The sequence below is a fragment of the Cavia porcellus genome, unplaced genomic scaffold (assembly GCF_034190915.1).
Source record: "Cavia porcellus strain 051 isolate PalLab524CR breed Dunkin Hartley unplaced genomic scaffold, mCavPor4.1 scaffold_33, whole genome shotgun sequence".
Taxonomy (NCBI): Eukaryota; Metazoa; Chordata; class Mammalia; order Rodentia; family Caviidae; genus Cavia; species Cavia porcellus.
Window position 1 is genome coordinate 22,891,081 of NW_026947516.1, and position 18,644 is coordinate 22,909,724.

The 18,644-nt window shown below is 38.0% G+C and overlaps 1 protein-coding gene and 1 long non-coding RNA gene across 6 annotated transcripts in view; one reads left to right on the plus strand and one right to left on the minus strand.

Moving 5' to 3' along the window:
• Positions 1 to 7,969: 7,969 nt before the first annotated feature.
• LOC134474588 (uncharacterized) lies at positions 7,970 to 12,607 on the minus strand. The gene is made up of 2 exons (XR_010045435.1): positions 12,268 to 12,607; positions 7,970 to 8,562 (listed from the first exon to the last, which is right to left on the minus strand). It is a non-coding gene; the product is annotated as an uncharacterized LOC134474588 (long non-coding RNA).
• Positions 12,608 to 15,099: 2,492 nt separating this feature from the next.
• Positions 15,100 to 18,644, plus strand: part of Cnksr2 (connector enhancer of kinase suppressor of Ras 2) — a 284,365-nt gene continuing 280,820 nt past the window's right edge. For all 5 annotated transcript variants that reach the window (XM_063242887.1, XM_063242888.1, XM_063242889.1 and 2 more), the window contains exon 1: positions 15,100 to 15,234. In XM_063242887.1, coding sequence (XP_063098957.1) covers positions 15,171 to 15,234 — 64 coding nt within the window. In that variant the 5' untranslated portion in view covers positions 15,100 to 15,170. The remainder of the gene's footprint in view (positions 15,235 to 18,644) is intronic.

Genomic DNA, 18,644 nt, shown 5'->3' on the forward strand with positions numbered 1-18,644 from the left:
TCATTTACCTTTTAATACTAACACAAAAATATGCAAGTATGGAATTTGGCACATTTCTATGTGAATTTACTTTGTTGTTTTTGTATTCTACTTTAAATTCTGTAGTGTAGTATCTTGAACTAAACATACAGAATGACAGAATAATCTAGAAGATTATATGGAGATATTACTAAAATGTATATAAACATATTCTTGTAAGAAATTTGACTAAAGAAATATCATGAATTTGTTTTAAGATTTCAAAATAGTCACTTTTAGGGTATTTATGTAATGCAAAACATTTTGCGAATTTATAAATCTTTGCCTTCAGTAATTTTCTATGGCATGTTTTGAAAGATGATTATTTGATAGCTATTCTTTTTTTCTTTAACCAAAAAGAGCACTGACTAGTTAAGACAACAGCTATACTAGAAAGGAATGGCCACAAATGAATTTTTATCTCAAAATTGTCCTTAAAGAAAGAGTTGCCAATTGTGTGAATATTTAGGTATTTTATTATTCTTTCAAATAATATTAACTTGCATTTGTATTATTTACACTGATTTTTTAAAAAATCATGTTCTGATGGTAATTCTAAAAGAACGGAGTCTCCATTTTGCAGGTGAAAATAGCAAAGATATTTGATTTATGGTTTACTTGCCTCTGAACTTGAAGTTAGCCAGAAGGTACTAGTCTCGCATGCTTATTAATTTAGCTGTCTGTCTAAGTACATCACACCATTTTGCAATTTAAATATTCTAATGAATTTGTGATTTTTCTTATAATTTAATGCTAAGCCAATTTCATGTAAGTTGAAAGAGTATAATTTATGCAACTAGCTCTATGAAATAATTTTGATGAGGATGCTTTAATGAAAAAAGTTTGCTACTGAAAATATCTCTAATTTTACCCTTTGAACTTAAATATTCAGATTAGTAACTAAATAGATACAAAGCCTTAAATGTTTGTTTTTCAAACTGCCACAGAACTGGTACCCTAAAAGTTATTGGATCAGAACTACTGACTCTCAATATTTACATATTTTTTCTTTTAAAGAATATTATCCTACATTTGTGTAATTTTAAGTGATTTTTAAATAAATTTTTTCTCTGAAAATATAGACATACAAACAAAATAAATAGTACTGCTTTCCATATCTTGGCCATAATTTGCCATGAAATAAATTATAATAAGATTGATTTGTAGAATATTAAATGTAGCCACATGCTAATTGACAAAATTTTGTAATGATGCCCTCAGACAGGAACATTGGGAAAAAAATGATCTTCATGAGAAACAAGAAAATGCTATCAGATTCTTATCCACTGATTCCTGTCTTTCATATCAGATTCCAAATCTCATGAAAAAATGGGCAAATTTATAATTGTATGACATGGGGAAAATTACATATTCTCCAAGAAAGGTACATTGCTTCATTCAAGCTTAGAAATAATATATTGTTCTAAAAATAAGGTTTCTGACTTAGAAAACATATGATGAATCTTTATGAAGTCAAGGAGAGAGGAAAGGTTGTCAGGGACAGACTGTACTTTCCTACTAACAAATGTTATCTTTTAAGTATGGTTGTCCCTGTTTTTTCATATTATATGCACATTCTTTCACTTACCCCTTATAAATTTACGAAATGATTTCTTTTTAATTTATAGAATTTGTTTCATTTTCTTATACTCTGAAAGCATACTGCATATTCACAGCCTGTAAAAGTGGAATAAAAATTACCAATATGGAGTTAACACTTAGGGGTGGGAAGGTGGTTGATTAGAGTAAGGGTCCCACGTACAAAGTGATCTTCCAGTACAGTATTCTTATTTTAACTTTTTTATTTTAAAGAGATTAAGACAAAAAAGGACAAAACAAAGCAGATCAGAACAGAACAATGTAAACCACACAGGCGTTCTAAAGGGCATTTGAGAGAAAGAAAGCAAAAGAAGAAAGGCTATGTTTATGTGGCTAAAACATAAATTATGCTGAGATGTGAATAGAAAAAGGGTAAAGATAGATTCAAGTAATCTTATAAATGATTCAACCGACATTCAAGAAATTTCAGGTTTTTTATGCTGCAGTTGATTACAGTAGGAAGTATTGTCTTTCAAAATGTTTACTAAATACACTCACACAATAATCAAAAGATTTAGAAGGACTCACCACGACCATCTGCCCATCTTTAAGTATTTCCATTTTAGCTTATTAAACTGATTGTATTAATGAATTTTAAAATTTAGGACATTATCTATGTACTTTGTTATGGCAGAAGAATTGTTAATTTATTCCATATCTCTATTGTGGCATTCATCCCCGCTACTGTGATTATATCATTATTTTAACTTCTGTACTATTTACCATTAAAACTTTAAAGAATGTATTTAGATGCTTATTTCCTTTTATATCACCTACTGAAAGCCCCACGCACATGTATTTTTCTCCTTCAGTTTTCGTCTCCTATCTACTTTATCTTAACTATTCCTGCTTTTTAAAAAATAGGATTTTCACAAAATATCATTTTCCATCCTTTCACTTTCCACTTTATTATATCATTACATTTGAAGAGAGTTTCTTATGAACACCACATATTTGGGTCACATATTTTAATCCACTCTACAATGTCTTTCTATTCGTATAGACCATGCATATTTAAGGTAAATATTAATATGAATATTAAAATGCTGACACCTAAGTCTACCTTTTTGTGTACTAATTGTTCCTTCTGGTGCTGTTTTTTCTGTTGCCTTTTTCATGCCTTCCTGTGGGTAAACTGAATATTTCTAAACATTTTTATTTTATTCATATTGTGTTTTAGTGAATTCTTCTTTAAAGTCTTTTTCATAGTTACTGTTGGCATTACATTCTGTGTAACTTATCACATCTACTGATGTTATCATTTTGCTAATTCAAGTGAAGTTTATGTATAGAGCATACCCAAAATGGAATAACTCAGGACAAGACACAAATGAAAAGCTTTTTTTGTAAAAATAAGCAACCACAAGATGTTGGAAGTAACACAACACATGCAAATTTACCGAATTAAGCCAGAGAATCCTAGATATAAGTAATGAGAGGCACTTCAGATGGCAGGACAGCACACTGAACTACTACTCGATCATGAATCACTCCAGTAATACTCATTTTGACCTCTGCTCAGGAGAGTGCCAAGCAACAATGACCCAGCTATCTCCAGCCCCAATTCAGTACAATCATTCCTGCTATTAATGCTGTTCATCTCGACACTGGACCCTTCACCTTGACATCTCTGTGACTAGTTCATTAACTAGATACCTAATCACCTGCATGGCTATTTATGAACTCCTATAGACTCTTTGCTCTTTATGAATTCTTGCAGACTCTTTACTCTGTAAACATAACTGTAGACTACTTTCTGTAGCCTAAGCATTATTTTTTGAAAAGTGACTGTGTGATTTGAGTGTTAAGATAATTGAGTGTTAAGATATTAGTGATTAAGATTAGTAATTAAGATTGACATGGAATAAAGAACCTGTAATTGCCATGGTCATGACTACAAGTTAAATTATTGTAGCAGAAACTACTGTATCTTGTGAATCTGTTAACATTTAATAGATTTTGACACTGTAGAAAGACACAAACATGATAGTCACTACTGGCATAACTCAATTCTGAATATATATATATATATATATATATATATATATATATATAAACATATTAGTATTACAATTCCTGTTCAACTAAAAACAATTGAGGTAATTGAAGAGGAGAAAGTCTATACTAACCAATATTTTGTTTCCTGAATAATTTATTCCTTCCTGATGTTCTACTATTTCATTATTTTTATTTCCTTTCTGTTTAGAGAACTTCCTTTATCCATTCTTTTATAATAGATCAGCTGAAAAAATGTCCTACTTTCCCTTCACCTGAGTATATCTTGATTTACCCTTCATTCTTGGAGGATATTTTGCTGATTATAGAATCCTGAGTTGATAGTTCTTTTCTTTCAATAGTTGAAAAATGTTGTGCCTCTTCTTTCTATGGTTTTCTATTTTATGTTTTTAATTTTTTTTCACTGTGGTAAATACATTTCACACAAAACCATTATGTCATTTGTAAGTATAAAATTCAGTAAGTATATTCACAATGTTGTAAACCATCTGAAGTACCCATTTTCAGAATACATTTATAACCAGTAACTCCCCAAACTTCCTTTCATTTGTACCTGTAACCGCTATTCTACTTTAATGTTGTCAGATTAACATTGATTTTCTTTTACCATTAAGTTTAATATCTTCTGGTTCTTGGTATGACAAAGTGAATGTTAATGAAACTTAAAACATTTTGAGTACTATGTTCTGAGGTTTTGGATCTTATATGAAACATTTAATTGGATTTCTGTGACACTTCTCTGGTAGAGCAAGCAGGGATACTTTCTTTCAGCCCCATGTGGCAAAATATTATGGTCCCCACTCAGTTCTTGTTGATACTTGAATTTAGAGCCTTTTACTACTCCTATACTGTGGTTGGAATTCTGACCTTTGTGCCTGCTTCCCCTGGTCTCCTTGCCTGGGACAGTGTTTCATTATGTATGCTTAGCATTTGATTTCTGTCATCACTGTGGATTGGGTGGTGGCCTCATTAGTGCTGGGCAGTGCTCAAAGTCATGACTTTCCATAGGGACCCTCTATTAGCACCAAAAGGACTCTTGAGACTATCAAAAAGACTTCTTTGTTACCATTCCAGTGGGTAGGGGAACATCCCATTACTGCTGAATGAAAGTAAGAGTCCAGGCTCTACTGGCATTCAGGGAGATGGAAATGAAAGTACAGACTCCCCCGACATTCCAGAGGAATGGGAAGGAAATTACTGAGTGGGAAAGGTAAAACTTCCAGTTCCTATTTGGCCTTCTCTTACATTACCATGGCAGGGATGTCACAGTGCCTTGCTACAATATGGCAAATATAGTTATCTATGCTCCCTATTTTGTCTACGTTGGCATGGGTAGGGGTGGGGACACAGTTTATTCTGTGGTGTCAGGCAGGAAGATTGGTTTTTATCTTAATTTTTTTGTCTTACTAGACTACTCTCTTTCTGGTCATTTAGCTAGAGGGAGCAAGATTTATTTGGCCTTTTGTCTGTATCTTTGGTGTTTCCAGATTGCTGGCTTCTTTCATTTTTAAGTCCGTAAAGTATGAGGTAAAAAGGAAAAAAAAAAAAAACTTAGGGAACTCAATGTCATGTCATTCCTTAGGTCTAAGTTTCCCTCCCATCATCTTTCAGTGTTCTTAGGTTTATGTATAATTTCCAGGATTTTTATTTCCAGGGTTCTCATTTGTATGTATTAAAAATTATAGGGAAAAACATGTCTACCTTTCTAGAGGAGGACGTACTTCCTTGATTTAAAATAGAAATCATTTCTGACCTGTTTGCAAGTCTTTTAAAAGTATGTATTTTTACAAACAATAGTGAATTTCATTTTGGTATATGTGTACATGCATATAGCATACTTTGATCATTATCTCCCCTTCTTGATCCATTTCCTCTTCTCTAATACTCTCCATTCTGATTTCATCATATCATCTCCCTCTTCCACATTTGAGAGAAAACATGATACTTGAGTCTGGTTCATTCCTCGTAACATGATGATTTACACTTCTACCCATTTTTCTACAAATGACATGATTCTGTTTTTCTTTAAGCTCAATAATATTCAATTATGCATACACATATATCACATTTTCTGTACCCATTTATCTGTTTATAGGTACCTTAGCTGTTTCCACAGTTTAGCTAGTGTGATTTGAGTCCAATAAACCGCTGGGTATGCAAGTACCTGAAAAGTACATTGATTGTAATTCTTTTGGTAATATATTGAATACTACTCATATAGCTGGACTGAATGGTCTGTTCATAATTCTTGTTTTTCACTGCATTCCAAGATACTTATTAAAGTGGACTACATGTTCTGTTTTATCCAATTCCAAGCTATTTCTCTAGTCTCTCTTCATTCTCTTTGCCCAGTGATTCCATTTCTACTCCATAATCATCACAAACTTTTTATATCATCAGGCCTGGATTAAGCCCCATGTGCAACTAGTAAATATAATGGAAATGGTACCAGGGCCTAATACACAGTAAATATTTAATAAATGTTAGTTAAATGAATGGAGACAAAATATTAAACATACAAATTATATAGTCATCTTCTAATTGAGAGAAATGTTTATTCATTGATTTGGTATGCATTTATATTTTTGTACTATGAAATATACTCATAATATATTTTAATGTCTCTGTCATTTCACTTCCTACATTCTGTAAAAAAAAATCCTAACTTTGTTTTATTTAAGTGCTTTGAGGACAGCAACCATGTTTTACTAGTTTTTTTTTTTTAATCTATAGTACTTACCACAGGAAATATTCAGAATAAATTCTCATGTTGAAATATCAATAATAGCTTACATTGTGCTTCAAAATATATGAAATTGTTTTTAAAATATTTCATTACATCATTAAAATAACCATTTCTTTGCAAAACCTAGAAAATGTCAAAAGCAGTGATACTTTCTTCCCTTTTGGATACAGTTCCTTATCAGTAGAAACAGCTGATCTGTTCCACTTGGTACGAACTGCCTTAAGTAATTATCCAATCTTCCTAGAAGTAAAAAAGATCTATTTCAGGGGAAAAAAAAGACAATATCTTTGGAGATAAAATCTTCTTTTACCACTTTCCCTCTTTATCTTTCAGTTATTAGCTGTGATGGATAAATTAACGGTCAGTCTCAGTGGGAATACTCAGCTGAACTGAGCCAGCGCAGTATGCTGAATGGAAGACCCACCTGAGGATTGTTGCCAAAGGCAGAAAAGCAGAACTGGAGGGGAAGCGTGTGGGATGCTGATTTCCTAGAAGGAGGTTTGTTGTGGCTGGTTTCTCTGAAAGACTTGGCTTTTCTCATGTTGGAGGTCCTTCGGTCCCTACTGTGGACATGGATGGCTGCTGTTCTCTTTAGGGGAGCTCTGGTCTTGATCATTTCCTGGCTCCATGCAGATCTCTCAACCTTCTGGACAGATCCCTTCACCCCGCTATCCCAGGCTTTGTAGCTTCCACCATTGGTCTTTGGGTTTTCCTGGTGCAGATCCTTGATACAAATTTGGATGAGACATTGCTGGTACTCCAGGCCTCTGGCTGGACTCATGCAGGACATAGCTGTGGGCCCTAGGCCTTCAGCCAGACCCATGTGGGGCACTGCCATGGCATCCAGGCACTCGCTGGATTCTTCAGGTCTCTAGGGCACAGACAGATCTCTTGTACTCTTCTGCATTTAACTTTCTGGGTGAATATTATAAGATATTCCTATAAATGTGTTCTGTATCAAATCTGTTTCCTTGCAAATCACTGATTACCACATTAGCCAAAGGTTAAACAATTGATCTCTTATCTTAAACATCTCTTATATTAAAATTTTGATCTGTCTACAGACCAGTTACATTACAAACAGGGCCTTTGATATTATCTAGTGTCAATTTTTCCAGTTCACATTTGCCACTACCAAATAAGCACTACTACATAGCACTACTGCTAAATGTTCAGACGAAAATGGATCCTGAATGTCAGCATGTATTCTACAGCTAGGTGTTTGTTATAAATAATGTTAAAATTCAGAAGAGGGCTTAGATCAAGGTCTATGTTTTTTAGCCTGTATCCTTTGCATGTGGTTAGTAATTATGTGATGACCTTAGGGGGCCCTAATGATCAGGCAAAAGGTCTTTTCAAATTTCAAATCAAGTTGCTACTGCTGCTGTTGGTGATTTACTAGGCCATGCTGGACTGGCCTAGTTTAGCCAGACAGAGGTTTTCAGCAGAGCTCACTCATTTTAGTATTTATGGACTTCCTAGATCAGATCCATGCCAAGTAGTTAAGCAATCCTAATCTGAAGCATAGGTGGCAGCTGCTAAATTGGCCTGTCACACTTTCACAGATTCAGTTAGTAAAAAGACAACAGCCCCAATTGACTTTAGTTTATTATTACATAGACAGCAATGCAAAATTAGCACAGTGTCAATTCCTAATATCCCTAGTCCTATACAGTAATAACAATCTGAGGGCCCAGATGACAAACAATGCAATATTGGGCCACTCACATTGAGAAGCTAATTCTAACCTATAGACAAACTGTTTAATAGTTTAAAGCTGTAAATGAAGTTTGAGTAAGATGGAAAGTTCCATGCCTCACTGGAATCAGGCATTGGAAACAGACTGGGATAGTTCTTCAGTAGACAATCTTACCATGCTCTGGGGAGGATCCTAGGCTATCCTCCTCAAACAGGCACTATGTTGTGGTTGTTTTTTTGTTTTCATAGCTATGTGGAGGGAGTGTAAGATTTCCGCGTCATAGCAAAGTGTTTCTTTACAAATCTGACGGGGGAATTCAAAACTACCCCAGTTTAAGTGGTTCCAGAATTCTAAATGGTGAAAGTATAAACAGATATGAGTAATCATTTCTACTTCATTGGAAAACAGTAATCCAAGTAGTGATGAGTAAATTGGAGATGAGACGTCATTCACTGTGGAGCCACCGCAATAAAATACATAATAGCTAGGATAAAAGAAAGGTGCAAAAAATCAACCTGTGAAAAGTTAATGTCTTATACATCAAGCTTCCGTATTCTGAAATACAGTTTTTTCACAGATTTTAATAACACAATGAAGGATATCCAAAGCTAATAAAACCAACAATTTTTTTTCAATTCTTACTGTAAGAACACTATTTTTACATCTCACACAGTTTTCTATCCCTTTCTCTTGAATTTATTTGTTCACTGGGCTACCATGACACTGCCTTTTTCTTGTATTTACTTCTCTTGCATTTCTGTGTGCTTCCTCTATTAGCATCCTTTATTATCTCTGTCTCGTTCATACTCTTGTTTTAGTAGTGACTCACACATTTATATCTTCAACCCATACTGTCACAGTCACATTCCTATATGTGAATGCAGAGATTGCCTACTGAAAATTCTTTTTTTCACAGATACCTCATATTCGAAATCCAAAATAGAGTATCTCAGATTACCTCCTCCTCCCAAGTAGGCCTATGGTTTTCATATTACATGAAAAAAATTATCTACCCATTTACTTAAGTTGGAATTCTGAGAATCATCCTTCACTGTTTCTATACAGCTTCCCATATCTAGACAGTCACCAAATTATTCTGGATCCATCTTTGCTCCATCATCACCTCCACAACTAAATTTCTGACCTGAGTCATTACATCACTGGTCTACTGTCACCCCGCTCCAATCTGTCCATTTGAAATGTACTCTCCACGGCAATCAGACTACTCTATACAAAATACATAAACACAATTAAATTGCTTTACTATTCAAAATCATTAAATGGTTCTTAGTTTGATTTTTCCCCATAATCTTGATGTCACCTGTCCCTCCCACCCCTCATTCATGTCTCACTTTGCTTTTTAATTCGCCTTCAGGTAGCCATACATAACACACTGTAACTTTCTTCACACTGTTCTGCCTAGAAGCCCTCTTCCTTCCTATTGCTCGGCTAACAAACTTAAGACCTAAAACAGGCATTTTTCCCTCCATAATGTCTTTCTTTAGATCTCCTCCAGATTCTTCTGAAGTTCTCTTTGCATAGCACCAGGCACACCTATTGCACTTATCATATTATTCTATGTATAGCTGTTAATGTTCCTGTTTTCTCTCCCAGACTATGAAAATTTTGACCGTCCACATCCATAAAGGCAAGCTATTATTTTATCAAAGAATACAACGTGGGCTAACATATTGATAGTGTTCAGAAACATTTGTTGAATAATTAATTTATATGCTCTTCATTAATGGTGGCCAGGTACATTGGAAATGTCCATGGTAAGATAGGGCTTTCTTTATAAATTAAGAAACCTTAACTTGGTGGACTCTGAGATTTTTATCAGAGTGTCATTAATGCAGCATGAGTGAGCACTGGAAAGACCTCCCCCTAAACAAACAAACACTCACTCACTTCTCAAGGCAAGCCATTTTATCTTTGCCTAAAGAGGATTATTGTAAATTTTAGTGGGGGGAGGCTTGACTTAACATAGTTTACTTTAGAGGTAAAACAAAAAGGAAGAATTATACTAATGATCTTCTCTGGGTGCTTCTTCTCCCTATTAAATCTAGAGATGTCTGACCAGAGCAGTGCACTAAAGGCCCATTTACAGTTAAAATTTCTTATACTTGGTATCTGATGATTAGGAACTTAGATTTCTAATCTTAGGTTTGCTTTGGTTATTAATTTATAACTGTTAGTTGAATTACACTAATAAGAAAATAACAGCGTTGTTTCAGAAAGTTTGCTGCAGTTTCTCTGGATCATGTTTTTGAGTTGTTCTTGGGAATAATTTATGTTTTATCACTATTAGTCTTTTTAGAATTGCCTACCAATTTTTTCTAATTAAGGGATACAACATGGGCCAATACAGAATGCCTATTTCTAAAATTATAGGAAAGATCTTTGAAAAACTAAACTCCTATCTTTTTCTATATGTTAGGGCATGGACTACCCATTGTTCTATGTTGTAGTGATCAGCCCATTGAAAAAACAAAAAGAGAGGAAAAATTATGATAAAATATTACGAAAGCAAAACATGTAGAAATTAAAGACAGATATAGAAAAAAAACAAAATTTAAGCAAACTGGGAAAATTAGAGAAGGCTTTTAAGGTATTTTGTCTCAAATTTAAATACCCCAAAACACTAAAAGATGTCTTGCATGGCATATCGTAGATTTAATGCAGAGTAAGTGCCTTTGTTGTAGGAAAAGTAAGCAAAGATTAAGACCTTTGTAGGGTAGCCGCATCCGGAAAATATGTAACTCAGAAGTCATCAGTTATTAGGTCCAGAGGAAAAAAAAAACATTTACATGATTCTCTCTTTGGCCTCAAAAAGACAAAGGTTGAAAGTCCTTCTTCCAGTGGAAGACCTCCATGCTATCTGACCTCATGTTTAAAATATACAAAACAGAAGTAACTCTTCTGATTACTCTCAGAGTCAGATTCACTAGGCACCCTGATTCCAATTATAGGATCACTTATAAATTCTGTATATGAAGCTAATCAAAATAATCATTACACAATAAAATCTTAACATAATATGTTGGTAAAGAGATCTTTAATGAAAATTTAGAGAGAAAACAAAAAGGAAAACTTTAACAACTAGTGGCATGAATTGGATTAATCATTTTAAAAACTCCAAAATTAATAAAAATAGCATTTCATGATTCATTTTGATAATTGTAAGCATCTTGAAAATTATGTCTCCAATTAATTTACGAATATTTCTACTCTGCTTGCTTTCTAAGAATTCTAAGGCTGCTTCTCAAGATTGTTTTCTATTTATATGTAGATTGATATATGACAACATACCACTTATATTTTGATGCGTATTTTAGGACAAAACATTTTCCTCTCAATCTTTGTGACTGTACTGTGCATTAAGGCAAAATTAATCTGCCCAAGTTTGCATATAACCACATTATTCTATACTTACAAAAACAAAGAAAGGCATTAAGTTCTCAAAAATAGAATATAAAAACTAGTTTACTTGAAGAGTTTCAGAAAGAAAACTACAGGATCCCAGCATAGTGGTGCACACCTATAATCCCAATACATGGGAGGCTGAGGCAGGAGGACTGTTGTGACTTGGAGACCAGCCTGGGCTACAAAGTGAGTTTAAGGCCAGGTTGAACTGCATAGCAAGACCCAGACTCAAAAAGACAAAAAAAGTGCAGGAAATATTTAGCTGAGTCATTTGTAGTTAAGACTAAAAAAGTAAAAGCAATGATTATTTAATCCTCTTACCCACCCAATGGAGAATAAAGTGAAAGGTCAATCACATTATGATCAGATTAAGTGGAGTAACTGGTGTTGACTGCACCGTCAAAATCAAGGGCAAATGCTATGTTTTATGGAAGAAACCTCAGAAAGAAGGATTTAGGATAAATATGTAAGACCTTGGTGAACTCTATTAGAGTATAAATTCCAAATCTACATTTTGACTCATTTTTAGTTGTTACTTATTCTTTTATTGTTATTTTAGGTGATCAGACCAAGTAAACTTTTGACTGCAACATAAATAGGAAGGGAATATGTACAAGTTTTTTCTGATATAGGACAGTACTCAAAATCCTCCTTATTTGCTTTCTATTTCTTTGGCACTTTTTTCATGAAATACAAGTCTATTTTTATTGTATCCCAGTCCTTCCATTTTTGTTAATCTACTCATTATATGCAAGTTGTATCTTACTTTGAACTTGCCTGCAGTAAGATCTACAACATATTTGCTTGTGTAGTTCAATTTCTTGATGTTAGGTGTTGGTCAGGAATACTCTGGAACCACTCATGGTGACTCTCATGCCCCTTGCATTGATACCTGGTTGAAAAATATTCAGTCAATATTTAATGACCCTTCTATTCACTCATACTGGTACTTGAATACACTGATACAAATCTTTTTACTAGTTTTCAAAGCTCATATTTTGGAGTCACCATAACGTGGTGTTACAATCATGTATCGTGACTTCAAAAGTACTTAACCCTTTAAAGCTAATTTATTCAACATTTTAAAAACTGTGTGGGGGCTGAGGATTCAGCTCAGCAGCACAAGCACTTGCCTTGCAAGCAGGCAGTAGTGAGCTGGATCCCCGGTACTGATTAAAAAAAAAAAAATGTGTGTAATCGATTTTGGGGATGGGAAGTGAATTCGATAGCTAAGGTTTTCTTATCTATAATAGAGATGTTTTGAGAATAAAATACATAAAAATGCTTAGCATCTTGCTCAATAAATGCCCTTTTTAATTGTTAGCAGTATTTTGATAAAATTATTTTTTGTGTAAGTGGTGCTAAAGGTCAAACCCAGGGCTGTGCATATGGTAGGCAAGTCCTGTGCCACTGAGCCATACCTTTGGCACTAGTGAAATGTTTAACTTCTCTCTACAACTGTAACGCCTAAGAATTAAAAATTCTCTATTTTTAATATAAAGCTACTCCATAAATTACTGATGCTGTAAATGAGCTTTTCCATATAAACACTGATGGAATGTTTTTAGAGTAAACTGGAATGTAATATACAAAATCTTTTACATTTGGTCAGCCAAATATTAAATCACAATCATTATCTAGATTTTTAAAGGAAAGTGCTATACCTGTGTCCTGGCCTTGGGATTTAGCCCAGTGGCATAAGCAGTTGCCTGGCAAGTGTCTGGTCATGAGTTTCATACCTGGTACAAAAAAATGTATATCTGTGTCCTAAGTGTAAACTTGTCTAATCTTTTAACTATCTTTCCAAACTTTCACAAATATTTTAAAGTTTGTATTTTTACAAAAACAAAAAGCCTAAATACACACCTCTTAAATTTTACTTGATTTGTATTACTAGCAAAACAATATTTTAACTACTGCTACATTAACCCTTTATGTATGTGTCTAGGGCAGTCACCTCAAAACAACTGAAAAAGTGGCAGTTCTGCATCTCACAAAATAGAGATAGAGAAAATGATTACCGAAGGAACCGCCAAAACCTATTGATGTTATTAAAATGATTACTGAAACGTTTTTCTTTTACTCTATGGAGCTACTTAAGAATTATACAGAGAAAAACACTTATGGTAGTCTGCATAATCTTTAGATTATTTGCTGCTTCGAGTAAAGCCTAATTAGCTATATTTCACTAAGGGTCTTAATGTTAGGCTAAGACTTTTGAAGTAAACGAGATTTGGAAGAATCATGTTGTTTGTAAATTATCACTTCTTTTAAATTCCACTGCTACCTTTTGGTTCTTATATAACATCTGAAAACCAAATGATAGCCTTTAAATAGGCACTGGGGGCTTTTAGTTTGGAAGAGTTGGCCAAAAACTCAAAAGAGCCCTTTGAAAAGGTAAGTGAGGAGAACCAGTCCCCAGAGCACGGAGACTACCACCTTGCACGCCAGCCTCGCAGCCCCTCTTCCCGAGCCCTTCTTAAAGAAGCCAGGGAGAGATTCCTCAGCGCTGGTCCTCCTGCCTTGTCATCGCCTGGCTTCTGGCTAGCAGAGCCCGGTTCCAGTTCACAGAAGTCCACGCCCCTACCTCCGTGGGCGGGCTCAGGTCTGGGAAATCACTCCAGGAGCCCGCCGAACAGAACAGCGGGGCAGGGCGAGAGCTAGGAAAGCCCAGCTTTCTCCATAACCCCCGCGTTCGGCGAGGTGCCCTTCCTTCAGTAGTGGGACGCTAAGTACCTCCTCTGTGGCCTTAGCCGTCAGCGTTCAACTGGTGGGCTGCCCGTCTATCTAGCGTGGCCGTCGCTTCCCCTTCAGGGCCCCTGGAGCTGCTGTCCCGCAGCCAGCACCTTACTGACTGACCTCAGCTTAGACGGGGGCTCGCAGGCGCTGGCGCCGCACACGCACTCAGCGTGCACCTGTGCCCCCCGGCGTCCCCCCGTGTGGGTGTGCTGGGCTGCGAGCTGCCAGCACCTGCAAGCCTGCTAGACAGACCCAGCGCGCCCGCCTCGTGCCGACACGCACACGCGCACGCGCACGCGCCTCGCGCTCCTGCCGTCGGCCCCGGGGGCGGGACCGCGCTGCTCCGAGCGGGCGGGGGGCTCGTGGCGCGCGCGCCCCGCAGCTGAGAGCTGCAGAGAGCCAGAAGGGAGAGAGAGGGAGAGGGAGATTTGGGGTGGCAGGAGGCCCCTCGTCATTTCCGCCGGGCAGCAAGTCGTGCTGGGGGCTTCACTCGCGCGCAGGAGGCGAGCGGGCAAGTTGGCTGCGGGCGTGCGGCGGCGGCTCCGTCCCTGACCGCGGCGACCCTCGGCAGCTCTAGCCATGAACTGAAGCCCCGCGGGGCCAGAGACACAAGCGGAGCGGCGGAGGCAGCAGCAGCAGCAGCAGCCGCCGCCGCCGCCGCCGCCGCCTGAGCCCGGACCGAGCAGACCCGGTGCGGACCCGCGACCCCTGCGCGCAGCCCTCCCCGTCGCCGCTCCCACCCCGCTGCCTGCGGTTGGCTGAGAGACATTACAGCCCTGAGAGCCGACACACAAAAGGCGCTTTCTCCGTGCTGCCCGCCCTGGGAGACTGCGGCGGGCCACGGACCCCACCTGAGGGCGGCTCGGGCTGCTGACTTCGTTTTGTCCGAGCTCTGCACTCCGCGCCCCGCGCGGCACCAACCCAGTGTCCATGGCTCTGATAATGGAACCAGTGAGCAAATGGTCTCCGAGTCAAGTAGTGGACTGGATGAAAGGTAATGCTCCTTGTGGGGAGGGGGGATGAGGTACAGGGGTACGGGGTCCCCGCACGAGGGAGCGGCACCCGCCGCGGCAGACCCTGACATCAGCGCTGCCACCGGGTGAGCCAGTACGCCGCCTGGGGTGGCGGGGCCGGGGTCCACGGTCTCCTTTTGTCTTTAGTCAGAGGGGCGCGGAGAGCAGGAGGGCGGCGGGCGCCACCTGGTTGGAGGCAGGGAGCCAGGCAGCGGAATCCCGGCGCATCTTGCCCACTCCCTGTTCCCGTCGGTGCCCCAGGCTGGTAGTACGTGACTACCCTGGTCTTCCAGCTCCGTGAGGACTCTACCCCTAACCCCAGGACCTGCTTCCTCGGTCGCCCAGACGTCGCTGCCTTTGTTCCTAGGAAACCTGACGCCCCCGTCGGCGGCTGCCCCTGCCAGGTGTCCTCTCCAGCGCCAACTCTCCTGGCAACTTTTAAAACCGCATAATGGGGTCAGGGCACAGCCATTACCTTTTGGAGCTGGGAAGTCCCCTCCTCCATGTTGGGTTGAGAATACTCAAAGGGACGCACTACTTTGGGGGCAGGAAAACATGCTTCTCTTGGGACAGAGTCCGCGCCGGTATGTGTGGGCTTCCTTCTGCGCATACCATAGCGCAGCCTTTGCTTCCCCCTGGGGCAGACCAGTTGAGGCTTTGTACCTTGGAGCTTTTGATTAGGGGCTCAGCACCAGGTGCAAAGTAGTGCGCATCAAGACGGCTCTTCACTTTTTTTTTTCCATTTTGAAACCTCCCCAGGCAATTTCCATGGACACAGTTACAGACCTTGGCTTTCCTGCTAGCAGACTTGGGCTTTCTCTAGTCTCTGGGCTTTCCTGCTTCACTACCTCCCTCTGTTGTCTGAGTTCTGGGCTTGTAGAGGGCCTCTCATGTCCTTACCGAAGCTCAGCACTGCCCTAAGATTTTAGGAATTCTGAAATGTGGACAAATGGGATGGAATAAAGGATTCCTGGCCAAGGCGTGGAAGACACTTGGGAGGTGTTAGAACTTTGCCCGAGGGTTTACCAGAACATAAACTCTAAATAGATGAGTGGGAGACTCCAGGCTTACCATTTCTGAAAATGCCTATTGTAAAGGTGAGGGAGCCTCCTTCGGGCTTTTATTTTAGGACTCAGACTTTGTGCCCCCGGGTGCATTAGAACCGTGAAAGGTGGGATGATTGGGATAGACGAAGTGAGAAGAAACTCAATCTTTCTTTCTAGTATTTTTCTCCAACTGATTTGGCCTTTTTCTCATTCTGGTGGACTTGCTGTATCTATTTTGCTTTCCTTTTCATCCCGAGTTTGCCTCTTTATTCCTCATTTACTTTTTTCCCTAATATGTGGGAACTGCTTTGCAACTGCAAAGCACAGTGTAAATGTGATTGAACTGAATTAAACCTACTTCATTATTTATCTATTGCCCCACTGTGTGCAGTGCATTGTGCTAAGGTACCATGGGTGTCATAAAGATAACTATGATAGAGTCCTGCAGTGGCTCACCTTTTCTGCTGCCTGTTCTCTTCCCAATTTGCTATTGAAATTCCAGCTTCCTAGATTTCCACCAATTTCTTCCCTTTCTCTTCTCAGATACAAACATCTGCCTTCTCAGTCATGGGGAGAAAAAGATCCAGAGTATTTTCAGGAAGCAAAAACTCCTTAATTAAAAGCTTTTGAATTTATCAGAAGGGTTACTTTTGTTTGAATCTGTTGCTGAAATATTCAAAAAGCTACACTGGCTCCATGGGAGTCAGATTACCTTCATATTCTACCTCCTACAAATTCCCATGATGCCTGTTGTGAGAGCAGCATACTCCATCTTCTTCACTTACACCAGGCTGCATTCTTGCAGTTTTCATTCTCTCCATAGTTTAGGTCCACTTAAGCAAGTACTGTATACCATATGATGCACATGATGTGACACACATTATGAGTTTTCCCATACACTGGTCCTTCAGCCTCTCTCCAGCTTAAAATGCAGCTTATTTGAAGTTAGGTCAATATTAGCTGTTATCTTAAATGCCCATTGTATTTAGGTCAACAAATTGTTTTCATACCTGTTGGTGACACAGTTCAGAGCTACTTGAAAAGATCATATGGACAGCCAAGATAGAATTTATGTATATTTGTACATCAAAGACTGGAAAAGTATATGACTGATAAAATCGCCAGTTTCAAGTCTTGAACTGCTTAATGCTGAAATCTCCATAAGATTCATATACTTGTAAGTTTGAGTTGCAATATCAGAAAATAAAATTTAAAAAATAGTTGGATGAAGAGAGCATTTCTTTAACTTCTCACTTAATACTGTTACCTTAGTTTTATTTTTACATCTGTACTCTTTTCCCGAAGCAAACTTTATAAAAGATATTTAGAAATACATTTTACACTTTCTGAGGACACAGTAATATTTAAAAGTCAACTGCTAATTTAGGCTGTAGCTTTGAGATGGTTAAACCTCATTTAGTGTTGTGTAACATAGAGTGTTATAAAGGCAGTACCAAAGAAGGAACAAGACACTTGAACAACTGCAACACTGTGGGAGTTCTTCAGAGCGTGCTCCTGATGTGACAGTTTCATCATCTTTAACATTTAAAGTATAGCATATGCTTTCAGCTGATTACAAAGAAAAATAGTTATAACTCTGCAAGGCACATGCTTTATGTTCTTTCTAGGATATTTTCTCTTCATTAAACAGAAAAGGAATCATTAAAGAAGAGACATGATCGTATATTTATGAATCTAGGCAATTAATAATAGTGGTGTAGAAGCTGTTATCAGAGAAGTAAATGAAGGGCAAAATGTACTGACAAGATTTTGACCTTTGGTAGCATATATTCAGGATTACTTATGAAAGGCCACTTAAACATTGAAATTAATTCTAAACTATGTTTATTAAAATATATTGCAGGTAGATATATATTTTAGATATTTGTAAAAATATAAGGAAATATTTACATTTTCATCATTCTCAACTCTGTTATTTGTAAAATCCAATACTCAGGGCTGGATGTTTAGCTCAGTGGCATAAATGCTTGCATGGCAAATGTGAGGTCATGAGTTTGATCCCCAGTACCAAAAAAAAAAAATCCAATACTCACTAAATTTGCTATCAACAATAAAAGTTTGGTATGACACACTGTCATGTTAGTTGCAGTGAATGCACAAACTCCTTATGAGTCAGTAAAATAAGTAATTATGACCTGGGCTAGTCCGTGTGTGTGTGTGTGTGTGTGTGTGTGTGTGTGTGTGAGAGAGAGTGTGTGTGTGAGATATTGGTTAATATTGGTAATTGAATCTTGGGTTTTGTACTGAGCAACATTCCCCGCTCATTTTTTTTTTAACTTTGAGAAGGCTTTCACTAAGTTGCTAAATTGTCCAGACTGAGATCA